This window comes from Haliotis asinina, chromosome 4 (genome assembly GCF_037392515.1).
Source record: "Haliotis asinina isolate JCU_RB_2024 chromosome 4, JCU_Hal_asi_v2, whole genome shotgun sequence".
Lineage (NCBI taxonomy): Eukaryota > Metazoa > Mollusca > Gastropoda > Lepetellida > Haliotidae > Haliotis > Haliotis asinina.
The window spans coordinates 26,978,869-26,996,212 of record NC_090283.1 but is presented as its reverse complement, the minus strand read 5'-3'; the positions used below and the strand labels follow the sequence as shown (position 1 = coordinate 26,996,212).

General features: G+C 39.1%; 1 protein-coding gene across 2 annotated transcripts in view; it reads left to right on the top strand.

Moving 5' to 3' along the window:
- LOC137281457 (diacylglycerol kinase delta-like) overlaps positions 1 to 17,344 on the top strand; it is a 153,606-nt gene that overhangs the window by 126,266 nt on the left and 9,996 nt on the right. For both annotated transcript variants that reach the window (XM_067812695.1, XM_067812696.1), the window contains 18 exons: positions 96 to 153; positions 939 to 1,033; positions 1,359 to 1,461; positions 1,761 to 1,832; positions 1,934 to 2,059; positions 2,641 to 2,728; positions 3,577 to 3,750; positions 4,073 to 4,258; positions 4,664 to 4,781; positions 5,206 to 5,475; positions 6,192 to 6,237; positions 7,188 to 7,301; positions 9,003 to 9,137; positions 9,662 to 9,801; positions 10,419 to 10,530; positions 13,667 to 13,696; positions 15,799 to 15,903; positions 17,217 to 17,333. In XM_067812695.1, the coding sequence (XP_067668796.1) occupies positions 96 to 153; positions 939 to 1,033; positions 1,359 to 1,461; positions 1,761 to 1,832; positions 1,934 to 2,059; positions 2,641 to 2,728; positions 3,577 to 3,750; positions 4,073 to 4,258; positions 4,664 to 4,781; positions 5,206 to 5,475; positions 6,192 to 6,237; positions 7,188 to 7,301; positions 9,003 to 9,137; positions 9,662 to 9,801; positions 10,419 to 10,530; positions 13,667 to 13,696; positions 15,799 to 15,903; positions 17,217 to 17,333 (2,089 nt within the window). The remainder of the gene's footprint in view (positions 1 to 95; positions 154 to 938; positions 1,034 to 1,358; positions 1,462 to 1,760; positions 1,833 to 1,933; positions 2,060 to 2,640; positions 2,729 to 3,576; positions 3,751 to 4,072; positions 4,259 to 4,663; positions 4,782 to 5,205; positions 5,476 to 6,191; positions 6,238 to 7,187; positions 7,302 to 9,002; positions 9,138 to 9,661; positions 9,802 to 10,418; positions 10,531 to 13,666; positions 13,697 to 15,798; positions 15,904 to 17,216; positions 17,334 to 17,344) is intronic.

Here is a 17,344-nt window from a genome sequence, read left to right as displayed (position 1 = left end):
TGACCAGATAATTATGCAAGTCCTTAAAAGTAAACAGCTTGAAATATATTGATTAATTCTAATACTATTGGTTAATACTACAATATCTCTTTTAGCTGGAGTATATGGACGTATGAGGGAACAATGCCGCCCCCAAGAAAACTGTCTCAACAGGTGCGTGTTTCCTGAGTCGAGAGGAGGTTCAGCCCACCTCACATCAAGGCCTGTACCAGTATCTAGGATAAGTGGGGTTGAAACGAGTCATTTGACAAAATGTGTTAATCACCACTTCACTGACTTCTGTTAAAATATTATCATATAGTTGTCAACAGTGAAGCTCAGTGATGACGTATTAGTTCAGTCAACCGGTCAAAATTCAGTCACAAAAATACAAATATCAAATACCAGTAGAATGATCATTCTTGTCTTTTTGGTGATAATACTAATGGTGATAATGATTATCAAATGATAATTATCAAGCAGTTCTATGTGTCAGTGGTGACTGAAATATGAACAAATCTTGATGCAGTTTGGTGGCATTTTAAGTCATCAAATACCAGAGGAGTTGTTAATCTGTTCTTTATAATTGTAGTATAGAGATAAATTCTCTAAATATCTACAACAATGACTGGTACAAGGTCAAGAACTGCTTATATTTTATACTGTGTACATTTGCTATAAAAGCTACCTAAATAGTAAATAATGTTGAAAAAGGTTCATTAAGATGAAATGTGATTGGTTCATTTTATTCATTTGGTCAATCAATTGAATGGTACATTTAATTAGATGGCCAGGCTGATGGAACATTGCTTTCAAAGGACACGTCCCAATATTTTCATTTGGCATCAACACATTTTGTGGGAATGATCGTCACTTTTGGAAATGGGTTTGCCAGATGGCCTCATGATGTTGTTGCTCAGTTCAGCCTTGCTGTAATGTTGCCTTCTCTCCTTGTACAGACTGATCCCATCTCCCAATATGAGGACTCGGTCGCTGCCCATCTGTCCAAAATACTTCATTCCGAAGATCATCAGGTTGTGATATCCTCTGCCAAGTGAGTCCCTACTTCAGCTTTGCTGATCCTCCTTCATAGAGGGTTTAATTTCCCAATGTTTAAAGCCTGTATCAGGTATCCCAATGTCATATTGCTTGAATATTACGTAAAGTGGCGTAAAAGTAAACTCACTTGCTCCCTCACTCCCACCCTCACTCAATCACGCTCACTCACTCACTCCATCAACCTACATCAACCCGGGTTCGAGTTTCCACATGGGTATGATGTGTGTCTTAAATTGTTAAATGTTATCTCAAAATTTGGTGGTTAGTATTTGATTTCATTTTCCAGTTTAAACGAAAGGATGTTGTTTTTATGTTTTCAGAGTTTTATGTGAAACTGTCAAAGATTTTGTAGCCAAAGTAGGAGACTCTCATGAAGAGGAGCCTGAGAAGGAAGAACCTGAGGGAGAATCAATAGCCATGAAGGTAGGGATCTGATGATGATGATGATGATGGTGATGGTTGTGGACCCTATTGTAAATGAGAATTCAAGCGTTACATTTTGTAATTGTGTAACATATCTGAAGGCTGTCAACTGTGACATGGTTATTTGCTCCAACTTTTCTTGTGTCTGCTTCCATGTGCGAAGAACATTCAGAAATCTCCATAGTCAAAGGGGCATAACTCATGTTTGTCCTTTTTTTACTCCAAGGGAGACAATCTGTTTTGTTGGCAATCCAGTGTTCTAGCAGAAGGATATATATTCAACTGATTGTTTGTTGCAGTGTGCTGTGTTAAATGAAAAACTAGAAGGGTTGTTGAAGACCCTCAACCAGGAATCAAAGGTTTCCACAGAGGTACGTAAACAGGCTAACTTTTGCAATAAATAGATATTTTTTTACAATAGTTTTCTAATCATTGTTGAATTATGCTTTTCGTAATGTCTGGATTGTTATAGGAGCTGGAGGAAGAGGAAGAGATTGTGGAGGAACCCTTGGAGGAGCCTGTTGAGGAGCCTGTGATTGGCTCCCCAGAGAGAGACATCGTTCCAGGGGAGATAACTGGGCCCATCAAAGTCAGACCTGTAAGCCAATTAGTAGTGGTTTGTTTACAAGTTGGTAGGAAGCTGGTAGTGAGGAAAGAAGTTGTTGTTGTTGTTGTAATTATTATTATTATGTAGAAACAATACCCCCCCCCCTTCCTTGCACTCATCCTGACTCCCCATTGTTCTTGGTGCGTTGGTTTTGTACCTCCTGATCCAGGGCAGTTGCCAAGCGATAAAGAGAGTGCCTGGATTCTCTACCAGAACCACAGCTCTTTTGACCCACTGGGTAATGTAGAAATCTGCAGTGTTAGGCAGTCTACATTCTCCGTAAAGCTCTTGGTGGTTTCGACTAAGCAGTGATTCATGTGAGAATTCCCATTTGCTGTCTGGACTGCCTTTAGAGGGCGCCAAGGTTACCTGAGCTGATGATGAGCCATACCAGCCTGACTGTGCCAGAATCAAACAACCTGTCTTTGCTGCATGCAAATTTTAGTCTTAAAACCATAAACATAATTACCAGTTATTAATTTCATGTAGCGGGACAGAATTTGTTACATGTGACGTAATGTTTTTCAAATGCATTGTTATGTGTTACATGATGTTCCCCTGTGTTTCTTCAGGCCATATTCCGACCCCGAGATGCTTTGATGTCACGAGCCAACAGCTTGAAGAAAGCTGTGCGTCAGATTATAGAGCACACAGAAAAAGGTAGGATCAGTTCCTTTGAAACAATTTGGTCTCAGTAGTGTAGCCATAACATGAACTCTGAGGTCTCAGAACTTTCCTCTACACCCAACACTGCTGAGGCTTCTATGTTCTTGGAAACAGTGAGTTAAGCATTCAGAACTGCAACTCTGATATGTTTATCTAAAACTAGCACAACCTTGCAGCCCTGACTATAAAATAATAAAGGTATTGCTGTGTATATTGTGGATATTTGATGATAGCCTGTACTTCTTGAGTGCACTTGCAACTACACAGCGATGTGAGGTGTCTTGTACTGAGTATTGTTGTTCCATATTGCTGATGTGATCATAACTGATTGGTTGTTGTTTAACCCAGCATTCAGTCATATCCAGCTATATGTCGGCGGTCTGTAAATAATTAATTCTGGACCTGACAGTCCAGTTATCAACATCATGATTATTGATCTAGGCAGTTAGGATACAGTGGCATGTGTCACCATGTCAGTGAGTCTGACCACCCGATCCTGTTAGTGATTTCCTATGACAAGCGTGGGTTACTGAAGATCAGTTCTCACCCAGATCTTCATGGGTCTTAAGTGATCATGACTCATGCTTAGGACCATCATAGTTATGAGTTACTTTTTTCAGTGGCATGCAGTCCAGGTTTCCTATTTTGTCCTGGAGAAACTTCTAAATTTGTGGTAATCTAAAAAGCTGAATCATTCAGGAAAGCTGATGAGTTTGACCTGAGATTTCCCACATAGATTGGTCATAGTTCACTCAGGGTCTTCATGCCTATAGGATTTGCTGACCCATGAATACAGGCAGTGCTGCAGCAACACTGATTCACACAGAGCCCTTGCATTGCAGCTGTTGATGAACAAAATGAGCAGACACGGCAGATGATGCTTGGGGCAGGGGCAGATAATCGGGACCTGGAGAATGCTGGCTTGACAGATGGGACAACGTCTCGATCGGCACCAAGCTTCTCAATATTTACAATGGAACCTCCACCGCCGCCTCCACCAGCTCCAAGTCGCATAGGTGAATATGTTACCACTTTTTAAATATGTGATACTATTTATTGTGTTTTCTATGAGTTACTGTCTCATTACGTCATAGCTCATCTGTAGCCCATGGGTTGAATCTTGTACTATTTCTTCCAGTCCAGTAAGCTTCTGGGCACAGACAGCATAACTGCTTGTTTACACTCTATTGTTGATATGTTATCATTATAATTTTATCATTACCTATATATTATTGTTATATATTGTCTAACTGAATTTCTGGTTAAGATGGCACAAAAATTTGGGATATTTCACAACATGTATCTTACATTTGTTATATGTAACATAATTTGTGTCAGATGGGTCTCGCTCTCCAAGAGGTCCGTCGTCACGTAGGATCAGCAGCATGAGCACTTTTAACCGCTCCGCCAGTGTGGGCTCCAACCTCTGTAGCCGCGGCCGTGACAGGAGCCCCTCCAAGGACACCCTCAATGTCCCCCCAACTCTTGGACTGCCTATCCTTGACCACCATATGATGCTGCCAGGTAAGTGGCAGCCATCTTGATCTGGACCAGGGGACCAGTAAATAATCAGGCTGTTTGACTCTCCCTCTGGATTATTTGGATTAATATTTATTGGATAAAAATATTTCTTGTATCTATACGTTTTTATTGACTAAAATTGAAGTAACGCAGTTTTAAAGTTTGTATTAGATTTTTGCTGTTGTGATCTTCCATCACAATTTTTACTAATGTCTGCAAGAACAGAATCTGCTTTTCAGTGGATGATAAATGTACATGTGTTTGTAAACTGTGATTCTTGATGAAATTTCTGACTCCTTATAATGTAGAAATGTCTTATGGTGTTGATGAGGATGAAAAATGCAAAACGAATCGGAACAATTTTTAAATAAATGCAAACAAATGAAGCAGCCTTGTTGTCTGCAACAGGGATGAGCAGTAGTCTGGCCAAGACTCTGGGTGGAGGCAGCTTCATCAGCAAGGTGCTCCTGGCCAATGCTGACGCTCTCTGTGCAGCAGCATCACCGCTATTAGAAGAAGATATTCCGTAAGATTTAACTTTTTTGAGAGGCATTCAGTAGTTGGAGAAGTAAGGAAGCAAAACAATATATGGATGAACAACTTCTTTGTTACAGTGAGAATGTCATGTCGGTGGAAGTTTTAACACTTGCTTAATAAAATGTTAGAACCTACCCCAGAAAGGTCACACCCAGTAATGAGGAAGTTGTTATTCCATATATTGTTATCCTTCCATGAAATTTGTTGTGACATCTCGTGTATGATTGCTTGAACGTGGTTACATTATGGCTGAAATATTGCCAATTCAGCACTAAGTCTGTGTAAGATGAATATTACATATGAGATCTGTTGGGACTTGAAAATGAATATGCACTAATGTCGAAATTGTACTTATGTCAGATTTGGTTTTTTAAAGACTTTCAGTGAAATATTTCTTGTTGTGTGCCCTTCAGAGAGCTGTACACAGAGAGGTGTGTCATGAACAACTACTTTGGTATTGGTCTCGATGCCAAGATAAACCTGGAGTTCCAGATGAAGAGGGACGAGCACCCGGAGAAGTGCCGGAGTCGGACGAAGAATCTGATGTGGTATGGAGTACTGGCCAGCAAGGAGATCCTGCACCGCACCTTCAAAAACCTGGACCAGCGAGTTCTCCTGGAGTGCGATGGACAGAGAATTCCACTGCCAAGTCTCAAGGGGATCGTCATTCTTAACATTCCAAGGTCAGTTGCTGGGAAAGTAGTTTCAGGTATGATGACATCACTGACAGCAAGAATGAAGACAAACAGATGACACATTAGGCAGGACTGTTGATTGTCTGGGCACAGTTGTCAGTTGTTGTTTCAACAGGTGTCATTTAAAATTCTTGAAAGGCATTTAGAAGTTGATGAATATATTAGACAAGCATATGGATGGCAACTTCTTATTTTGTATAACACAAAGCTGCCTTCCATATACTTGTCTTACATATGTGTCAGTTGTTTTGGCACAGTTGTTGATTGTTAAAGGATAGAAGTTGACTTGGGACATGTGTTGGTATTTTGGGCACAGGTTTTGGCTGATTGGAGTTTTTAGCTGACTGGATCAAGAATATGTCTTTTAGATTGTGTGCTTGTTAACTGACTCGGCATTATTGCCAGTATGTGTGGTGCAAGTGCTGATTGGTTGGCTTGTTATTTGCTTAGGTACAAGTGCTCACTGATAGGACAGAATTGCCAATCATTTGCTGATCCTTGCTCATGTCAATCCACTGGTTTGTCAAGACATTTTAATAATGCTGCCTGTGCCAAAACATATAATCCCTGTCTGAATATCTGATCTGAGGGAAGAACATTCTGTCCCCAGTATCCACTGGTCAGAGGAAAGTAGTTAGTGTTCTGTGTATTTATTTGCTTATTTTCTCATTCTGCCTGTATATACTGTTTCTGTCTATTTTCAGTTATGGTGGAGGGGCAAATTTCTGGGGTGGTACCAAAGAAGATATAGTAAGAACACTTCACTTTATTATTTTATTATCTATGTTGTTCACGATGTTAACATCCTGTATGAATTATTAAGCAGTAATGATTTCACAGTCTGTACCTCTTAGTTGATCTCATTAATCAATTTAAAGTTTCTTAAAATTGAAGTCACTGCCAAGATGTGACGGACTCTCCTTAGATCTTATCATTTGAACTTAACTTCTCAGTCAAGATGGAAAATGCTTGGCCGAGCAAATGTCAGATTTCAGAAGGTTTCTATTTTGTTATTTTTTCACATACAGTGCTGTCTTTATATGTTCCATATGCATGAAGACAAATTAGATCAGAAATACTTCCCATGTGTGAATTAAGAATACATAATACTGACCATCAAAACTTAAGACTCACTTGAGTTGGTCACAGATGTTATGTATGCACATCAAAGAAGAATTACTGAATTAACTTGTTTGAACCAGCTGCAAACCTTTGGCAGATGAAATGCACGAGGATGATGTAACAAATCTCTTATATTGTCCATGTGAACATCTGTGTTTTGTTTTAAAGTTTTGTTAAGAGTTTGCCCAATGTCTCCAAGTTTTGTCATTAATTAAATGCATGGCAATTATGTTTTCAACGGTATGAATTTGTTTTACAATACATCTGTTCATGTGTAAACAGTACCTTAAAACAGAATGGAATATTTTGCAAAATCTAGTTTTAGAACAGTTGACTGAAGAAAGTGATTACATTTGCAAAATTGAGTGTAGACTTTTGATGTAAGGCAGTTCACTGATGAGGTGGCATGTTCATGCTGCACTGTGGAGTGAATGGTACAGATCTGCTGACTATGCAGTATTTGGTTGATTAAGCCAGAAGCCACTCTTGGCTTTTACCTGGCTGGTTTCATGATGCAGTGCACCGTGATGCCATAGTATGTTTGAAAAAAAAAATTGATGGAATTGAAACTGTTCCAGAACTTCACTGCCCCAAGCTTTGATGACAAGATTCTTGAAGTGGTAGCTGTGTTTGGGGGAGTGCAAATGGCTGTGTCAAGGGTCATCGACATTCAACATCATCGAATCTGTCAGGTAAGTGTGGTTGTAATAACATGTGGGTATGCAAGATATCGGGTAATGATTTCCTCTGATCTTCAGATCACTTTATTATGTCTGTTGGGTGGCATGTACTCTAGTAGGACTGTTTATAATGAAATGACATTTTGGGAGGAGGTTCATGGTATTGACCCTCATGCAGAACCATATATGAGGGAGGAACACAACATTTCGTTATATGGATATGGATATCCAGAACCTTGATAAAGGAGTGATGATATACTCCAGAACCTTGATGAAGGAGGAACGAAAGACTGCAGAACCTTGATGAAGGAGTGATGATGTACTCCAGAACCTTGATGGAGTGATGATGTACTCCAGAATCTTGATGAAGGAGTGATGATGTACTCCAGAACCTTGATGAAGGAGTAACAATACACTTCAAAACGTATCATACCAAAAGACTTTGAAATTTAGTACTTGTTGGTCCCTGCCTAACTGCAGCATGGTATCTCAGTGAGCTAGCACTTTATAAAATCAGCTGTAGTCTGTGCTAGTACAAGCCGCACAAAAACACATATACATGTCGTACATGAGTGAAATATTCTTAATTGCAATGATAAACCCTATTTCACCTCACCTCACCTCTAAATGTCATTCAACCCTGTAAATATCTGGGGCACAATAGGTCTTCAGCAACCCATGCTTCTCCCAAAAGGTGACTTTGCTTGTCTTAAGAGGTGACTAATGGAATCGGGTAGACATGCTTGCTGACTTGGTCGACATGTTAGTGGTTCCGAATTGTGCAGATTGGTGCTCATGCTGTTGATCATTGGATTGTCTGATCCAGACTCGATTATTTATGAAACCCCACCATGTAGCTGGAACATTGCTGAGTGTGGTGTGAAACTAAACTTTCCCTCACTTTAAATACCATTGAAAGACCTAATATATGTTCCACTGTACTTCTTCAACAAATTTATCTTGCCAACATGATATCCACCTGCCTGTAGAAAAAAATTAAACAGTTTTTATACAGTGTTAGGCAGCTGTTCGGTTTAAGCTGAACACACACATGAAGGTGTGCGGTTTGGCATATGACTACGTAAGGGATGTATTCTAATGGTCAAAGATTGATTCCCTCCTTAAGTGGGATGCCTAATATTTATCAAGATCAAAAACTCAGATGTTTACTTCTAATGTCAAGAGAGAACTTTTAGTCCAAACCATTGACTTCAGTAACTGACAGAAGCTGGTGCTAGGGACCTTTTGGAAGTTGTAGTGTCAATGAGGACTGTTGACAGATGGAATTCAGCGCAGATGATAGAACCAAAGCTCCAGATAAGGGCCATATTGGCATATGTATGGATAAAAAATATGCACGATATGGTAGGGAAAAAAATATTAAAATCATAGCAGATACTCACCACAGCAAGGGTGTATGGTCTTAGAATCATTTATGGATGTATTTATCTGAAAAAGTATTGCTTTATTGTTTATTAACCTATTGACACAAGAGTAGCAATGTTTAGGTGCATATATGAAACAAAACGTGAGATTACTTACTCGCCATTTAATTCCATTCAGTACTCTTACTTTTCCCAGTAGTTCTATATTGAAAAATTAAGGCGTACTTACTCCACGTGTTGAAAAATTATCTGAAGCCCAGCTAGAACACCTACATAGTTTGAGAATCATAACTGTGGACGACATCTACAGTGGGTGTTGGTGTTGCAGTGTCGGACTGTGAAGATCACCATCCTGGGGGATGAGGGCGTACCTGTGCAGGTGGATGGGGAGGCGTGGACACAACCTCCCGGCTTTATCCGCATCGTACACAAAAATCGAGCACAGATGCTCACCAGAGACAGGGTCAGTTGATGAAGCTACTTGTCGAGATTAAAGAAATACAGTCTCAGCTAGAGGGGTGACGATACAGAAAATTCATGATATGATACTTATCGCGAAATCTTGGAATGATACAATATGCTTTGGGTTAGTTATTTTCTTTTGAAACATATATTGTGATATCAAGTAACTGTAAATTTTGACAAAACCATCAATTTCTGGTGACAATTAACAATTTTGAGGTCAGAGATGTATATCAGGATGTGAAAAAAAGTTCAGATATGTTTATTGATACTACAATATACTGTCACACCTCTAGTCTCATTTGCATTTGTGATTTAACGTTAAGATTTTGTTGTAGCAGTTTGGGCGTAACCATCATCTAGTGTACAGCAGATGATACCTAGAAATTATATTTTGATTGTGTTATTTCATTGCCCGCATTGTGTTAAAATTGTTTTTCAGAGAATTTTACTGTTTTAAATGCATATCCACAACTGTGGCTTTTCAGCTTGTGGTTTATATCAGTTTGTAATACCCTATTTCAGACTTTCGAGAATGTGTTAAAATCGTGGTCTGAGAAGCAGAAGATAGACCGGTCAATCAGTCCCCAGCCAGCACCTTTGTCAGAAGATGAGGCCCACATATTGCTAAACTTCGTGGAGGCAGCAGCATCGCTTATAAGATGGTGAGTAGAAAGCATGATATGTCTATGTCAGGTTACACAACACATGATGTTGTTTTAAGGATGTGCTTGGAAGTACAAATCACTGACTCATGGAAGCCATGTCTGTTGTCAAATGCAGCTCTCAAAGCTGTATCAAAGCTGTAGGATTGTAGTGATCCTGATAGATTGATTACGTTAGTTGCCTTTAAGGAGAAGCCTGTTTTGCTGAGGACCAATTGCAGCTTAGATCTTCTCGGACCCATGAAGATCTGGGGTAGAGCAGATCTTCAGCAACCCATGCTTGCCATAAACGGCTTGTTGCAAGAGGCAACTAACGGGATTGGGTGGTCAGACTCGCTGACTTGACTGACACGCCATCTGTTCCCAATTGCACGTATTGATGCTCATGCTGTTGATCACTGGTTTGTCTGATCCAGACTTGACTATTTACGGACCGCCGCCATATAGCTGGAAGGAATATTGCTGAGTGCGTCGTAAAACTAAACTCACTCACTCACTCATTCACTCACTCAGATCTTCTTGGGAAGTGGACATTCTAAGACAAGAACGTCATGGAAATTGTGAAGTAGCCAACTTTATGATTTCTCTTGTTAAAAGAAATTCTTTTCTTCTTTCAGTGTGAAGGTAGCTGCCCGAAGTCACAGTACAATAGAACAAGAATTATTTCCCCTTGCTCAACAGGCCTCGTCTTGTTTGGATCGTCTGTACCCTTCAGGAAAACTGCCTGAGGTGATTACTTTTTCTTTCTCATCGTTAAGGCAGTAGTTCGAAATAAGAAGGGACATTGCTCAGAGAGCAGAGATCAAAACCCTGGGTTAGCATTTCCATTTTGTGGTTTGCATAATTGTCCCCCTGTCGAAGTGTGGAATGGAGGACTGTGTATTTAACAGTGTATGTATGTCCCGTTTCTTGTTATCGCGATATCTCATTAACTGTTGTACACAATGTCTTTAAATTTGGTGAAAACCAACATTGGAGGATTACGCAGACGCTAGTTGATTTGGGTGACCTTGTCCTTATTTTCAACCAATGTCTTCAAATTTGGTGACAGTCGACATTGTGGATTACACAGTTGACCAGTTGATTTTGTTGATCTTGACCTTATTCTCAAGGTCACTCCAACTCTTTGACTGCTTTTCAAATTCTTGTTAATGCAATATCTCATGACATGTTGCACTCAATGTCTTCAAATTAGAGGACAGCTTAAATTTGAGGAATGTGCAAACACCAGTCAATTTTGTTGACCTTGAATGTATTTTTAAGGTCATGGCGACTCTTGACTACATTTCAAACTCATGTTAACATGATACAGTGGGGAATTAGGCAGACACCAGTTGATTATGGTGACCTTGATCTTATTTTCAATATGACCCCAACATTTTGTCTACTTTTTGAGCGAATGCTAAAGCAATGTTCCATAAAACATTGCAACCGATGTAATCAATTTTTTCAACAGCCTACATTGGATGACTGTCCAGTCATTTTATGTATCTTGTGTGTAAGTGAAAAGTAGTGAATATATTAGAAATATTCCATTCTTCTTTAGTGGTGGAGGACATTGCCATGTTAATGGCAAACACTTGTCTGTTTCAAATGTATCTATTGATCCCAATTAATTGACTTTATTTAAGAAACACAGTTTGCTCTACCACCATGTATAGTGTAATAAAGCACATTTTCGCCCTGAACTATTATATCATTTAAAGCACTCTGATGCTTGTTCGCCCTGAACTATTATAGTTAAAACACGAGGATGCTTGCGTCCGAGTGCTTTAAAGATATGAGAGTTCAGGGCGAAAGTGTGCTTTATTGCACTATACATGGTGGTAGAGCGAACTGTATTTCTTTTCTAAGATGCCGTATTTAATAATGTCTAAGCCTAATTTGGATTAATCTATGGCAGAAAACAAATGACGGTGAAGCTGACCAGTCATGCGACATTCCACGATTGCATTATGACTTTTTTACATTGTGACGTAATGCAAAAAAGTTTGATTACGAGGGGGCAGACTGGAATGGCGCTGTGACTTCAACACATTGTGACATAATGCAAAAAGTGCACATTACCGTCTGATAAAGTATTGTTGGTGCCTTTGATCCTTCACCGAAGCATCTTAGAACTGTGTATTGAGCGATGTCTGTACATCCGTATGTGCGTTCTGATTCTTGTTAACGTGATTTCTCATGAACTATTGTACCCAATATTGGCAAATTTGGTGACAGTCTACATTGGGGGATTATGCAGACACCAGACAGTTTTGCTGACCTTGAGCTAATTTTCAAGGTCATCACACCACTTTGGCCACTTTTTAGATTTTAGTTAATGCGATATCTCATGAACTATTGTACCCATTATCTTCAAATTTGGTGACAGGCGACATTGGTGGATTACGCAAACACCAGTCAGTCACCATGACACTTTGGCCACTTTTCTGATTCTTGTTCACGTGACATCTCATTAACTATTGTACCCAATATTGGCAAATTTAGTGACAGCCTACACTGGGGGATTATGCAGACACCAGACAGTTTTGGTGACCTTGAGCTTATTTTCAAGGTCACTACGACACTTTGAACACTCTTTAACATATCTTGTGAACTATTTTATTTGATGTCTTGATATTTGGTGACAGCTTACATTTGATGAATCTACATTAGGGATTGTGCAAACACTAGCCGATTTTGGTGACCTTGATCTTATTTTAAATATGACCAACTATTTTGTCCACTTTTCGAACTTATGTTAACACAATATTCCATAAAACATTGCAACCAGTGTCCTCAATTTTGTTGACAGACTACTTTGGGTAATTATCCAGACACCAGTCACTTCACTCATCTTGTATGTGAGCAAAAATATATGTTATTAATATTTCATTCTTTAGCAGCAGGGGATGTAGCCATGTTAGTGGCAAACACTTGTTATGATGTCAGATGGGTTTTTAGGAATGAAAGTTAGACTTTAATGTGATTAATTATAGGATATTTATATAGAGTACATATCCAGGCAACTAGTACATGCTCAAGGTGCTGATACAATCATGGATGAAAGTTAGAAACATTTAGGGTAAGATTTGAAGAAAGCCATTCAGCAGATTTGGAGGGAGGGAATTTTATGAATTAAAGATAAGCAAGATTGTCATTAGGACAGATGACTGTTATTTCTGTAGAAAACATATACTGTGTGGTATGACCGCATTTCACTCACTGCTGTTATTTTAAAGGATGATCATTTGTGCTTAAATTGAAAGGCCAATTGTGTGTGTGTTTCATGAAACAGTTGTGACAGATCAACACACAATTGTAAGTGAAAGTGAACAAAAGTTCCTTATGTCTTTAGGCAGTGGGGTAGCACAGTGGTTTATGCATTCACTCGTCATGCTGAGAACCTAGGTTCGAATCTCACATGGGTACAATGTGTCAAAACCATCTGTGGTGTCCCCTACATAATAATACTGCTGGAATATTGTTCAAAGCAACATAAGGCCCAACTCGGTTACTTGCCCCTTTTACTTCTTCTTTGTTTCTTACCTAAATTTGTTTCAACAGTGTAAACATGCCTTGAAAAGTTTATCTCAGGTCATTGATACTGATGATGTTGTTTTCTCTATTTCACTCACATTAGCACTATATCTGTATGTCAAAAGACAAAAACTTGCACTTGATAAGAAGTTAATAATGCTGAATTTCAGTTCAAGGAAACTATCCACTAAGCTATATTTTCTGTTGGGCTTGAAATCCAATTTATTAACTTAGTTTGCTGCTAGAAGTTTCACAGATTCGTGGGCAAAACTGTGATAATTGAGATTCATTAAGGCAAAGATAAAAAATGAGAAATGATGTGATTTTTTTTTTCTCACGTCAGCTTGAGTCTTCGGAGTCTGAGACGTACCAGGTTTGTGTCACTAGTTGTATTGTTATCTTGGAGAGTTTGCCATTTGTTTTCTGTTTCATTAATTCACCCCAAGGTTTTTAGGAAGTCTTTATGTTATCTGTTTTGTGTTGATTTATTTTTTTTTTTTATGATTGCTTGTTTGAGTGCACAATAGATTGTTTGTAGCATTCTTTCATTTATTTCAGATGCTTCCAAATTTAGATTTTGATCTTGATTTTACATTATTGTGCATGTAAGTTCATGTTTTGAATAAATTAACATTTGAAATGTGATTATGTCCTAACAGTCATTATGTTTTGATGTGCATGTTCTAGCATTCAGTTGTTTATTATTCTTAACAAGAATGTTGTGGCTACTTGACATTTGTCATATTTGTCATAATTTGCTTGTGATTTAAAGGATGTTTGAATGGCATGGTGGTATTTGTGTACAGTCTAAGTAAACTTAGTCTCTGTGTATTTCGTTACCCTCCACTACTGAGTCTAACAAAACCTAGTAGAAGGTCGCGTCAGGTAACCTTTGAGCGACCAATGACCGTCCAATCAAACGGGAGACGATTAAATAAATAGATTTAACCAATCAGACAACGGCTATTATTTAGGGATCGGAAGGACTTTCAAAATATTCAGGGTACTGACACAGATTTCTCCACAAACAAATATCTACATATAACACACTTATTTGAACTGTGGTATATACGCTTTGGGGTTTCTGTTGACATGGTTACCATTAGCTGATATTTCCACAAGATGACATCCTTGAATATTGCCCAAAACACTATTTTCAGCGACTATTTACTCACCGTTGTCATGGTTGTACGTACGCCATGTGCATCACCTGGAAGCGATCGTACGCTAAATGGCATTCGGAATCGTTCAGGTATGAACCTTTTCGAGATAAAAAGTTTGTAAGGGATGTGCGAATGTGCACTTTCACGATTTGGTAAGCTGTGTTCTGATTGGTGAATCTCAAAGGTTATCTGACGCGACCTCCCATAAGGTTTAGTTAGACTCAGTAGTGGAGTGTAACGAAAAGTATTGGGGAATGGTTTACGTAGACTGTATTTGTGTATTGCATTATTGAGATAATTAATTACAGTTTGTAAAATCAGAACTTAGTATTTTTTTTACCTCTGGTGTATTAGGATGGACTGTGGCATTTTGTAAATGAGTATTGAATGTCTGATGACTTGTAAACATGTGACAATCTAGGGTGATGGAGGACAGTCCCATGTGGATATGCTCACTACATCTCTGTTCTTACAGCTGGGTGAAAATATTGACTAATAACACCATACCATGGTTTATTTGTGCCAAATTCAAACCTGTCTTTTGCAATGAAACTTGCCATTACATTGGAGAGGTGCTGAAGTGCTGGCTGCATTGATTAAGATTTGAGTTCCTTTGTATCTGTACATGTGAAGGTCCGGGGTAGAATAGGTCTTCAGCAACCCATGCTTGCCAATGAAGGTGACTATGCTTGTCGTAAGAGGCGACTAACGGGATCGGGTGGTCAGACTCGCTGACTTGGTTGACACATGTCATCGGTTCCCAGTTGTGCAGATCGATGCCCATGCTGTTGATCACTGGTTTGTCTGGTCCAAACTTGATTATTTATAGACCACCGCCATATAGCTGTAATATTGCTGAGAGCAGCGTAAAACTAAACTCACTCACTCTTTGTGTCTGCATGTGAATCATACCTTAATGAAAAAATATTTTAAAATGATATATATAGCTGAGGTGATGCTGATGAACATTCCAGCAGGTACAATTTACCTGATCAGTGCCTGTCATCATGAGACATTACAGGAGGCATATACACCTGCTTGGTACAGGTATTGTGTTCTCTGCTGCTGCTGCTGCTGCTGCTGTGGAGATATGTGTATGTGGTGGATTAGCCGAGTGGTTAGAGCATTGGCTTGTCAGGCTGAAAACCCGGGTTCGATTCCCCACATAGGTATAATGTATGAAGCAAATGTCTGATGTCCTCTGCCGTGATATTGCTTGAATTTTGTTTTAACCAGCGTTAAAACCATACTCACTCACTCCAATTGCTTGTGGCTCTGATTTTGTGTTTTAAGATGACTGTTGTTGTTTCAGCCCACACTACGGAGTCAAGTGTCTGACCTACTTCACAGCGTTAAGCTCCTTTACAACGAAGCAAGCCTGTTCCTCTCTGACAAGGCTCCTGCCATGTCCAGTGTTGTAAGCAGTCATTTTTTCTAAACAATTTCACTCCCTTTCTCTCTGTTGAAAACCTTTTTTCTCTCTCCTTCACTACTGACATACTTCCTACTTCTCAAATGATGGTCACTCGCATTTAATCTCTCCCCATCTTCCTCTTCCTATTTCTTTGCTAATACCCTTAGATAGTCTGTCTCTTTGTCTATTCAATGCACACATTTACATCCCATAGATGTGCCAGAAACCATGGGGTTGAATCATGGTATGACCTTTCTAGGTTTCTGAGAGCCATGCCTGTACTTGTGTGTTTACCATTAACTGATTAATGTCTGCAGCTATTCAGGGTGTGATTTGGGGGGTTTCACAGTACCTGCGCTGAGTACAACCTGGCTTATAGGTTTGGCTGCACTATCATAATTTTGGCTGCACCATAAAATAATGTCACTGGTTCTAAACGGTAATATAAATACTTGTCAAGAAATTTTCATAGCAAGTACTCGGTATCAGATACATTCAACAGAACCTGACCCCATGATGATACGTGATTAATGATTCTGTTACAATTTTCATTACTGTTATGATCTAGATGTTAGATCTAGGTCTAAATTTGGATACCAAGTTTATTAGATGGGTTTATTGCATCGATAACACTCTCCATTATATGATAAATAAGGACAACATATAACAGTAATGAAAATTGTAACAGAATCATTGTAGGCATGGCATGGGTCTCAGAAACCTAGATAGGTCATACCACGATTCGACCCCATGGTTTCTGGCACATCTGTGGGATGAAAATGTGTGCATTGAAAAGACGGAGAGACAGACTATCTAAGGGTTTTAGAAATAATATCATATTATTAGGGAAAAAAATTGTATCATGCGAGGCTTTGATAATTTATTTGGTTATTGTTTTGTAACTGATTTATGAGTTCACAAATTTTTCTCCTTGTAAGGTGTTATGCAGAGAGGAATGTATTACTTATGGTCAATTAAAACATGTAACAGGTGTAAGATGCTGGAATATTTATTGTTACTTGCACCAGGTGCAGCCTGTTACTGAAGTCACCCTGCACCAGCCATTGTGAACATGCACCACTGCAACTTTTTGAAAGTGTAATCTCATGCTGCCTTTCCACCCACTTTGAGCTAATGTGCCATGACATAGCAAGTAGTATCAAAAGTAACTCATTAACTGTGTTTAATGAAAAAATACTTATAAATATGAAATCTTGATGAATTGCCAGAGCACCATAATACTCATATGCTGTGTTGTTCCTTTGCTCTGTGTGCAATGTTGTAGCAAACTACAGCATTTTGTGATGATGTTGCAGCACCTCTGGCACGACATCGAGGAGAAGCTTAGCATGTGCCTGGCCACACTGGAGGTGGAGATGAAGAAGGTTGCCAACATCAGTGGGGTGGGCCAGTACACACAGACACCAGAGGAAGTGAGTACGGC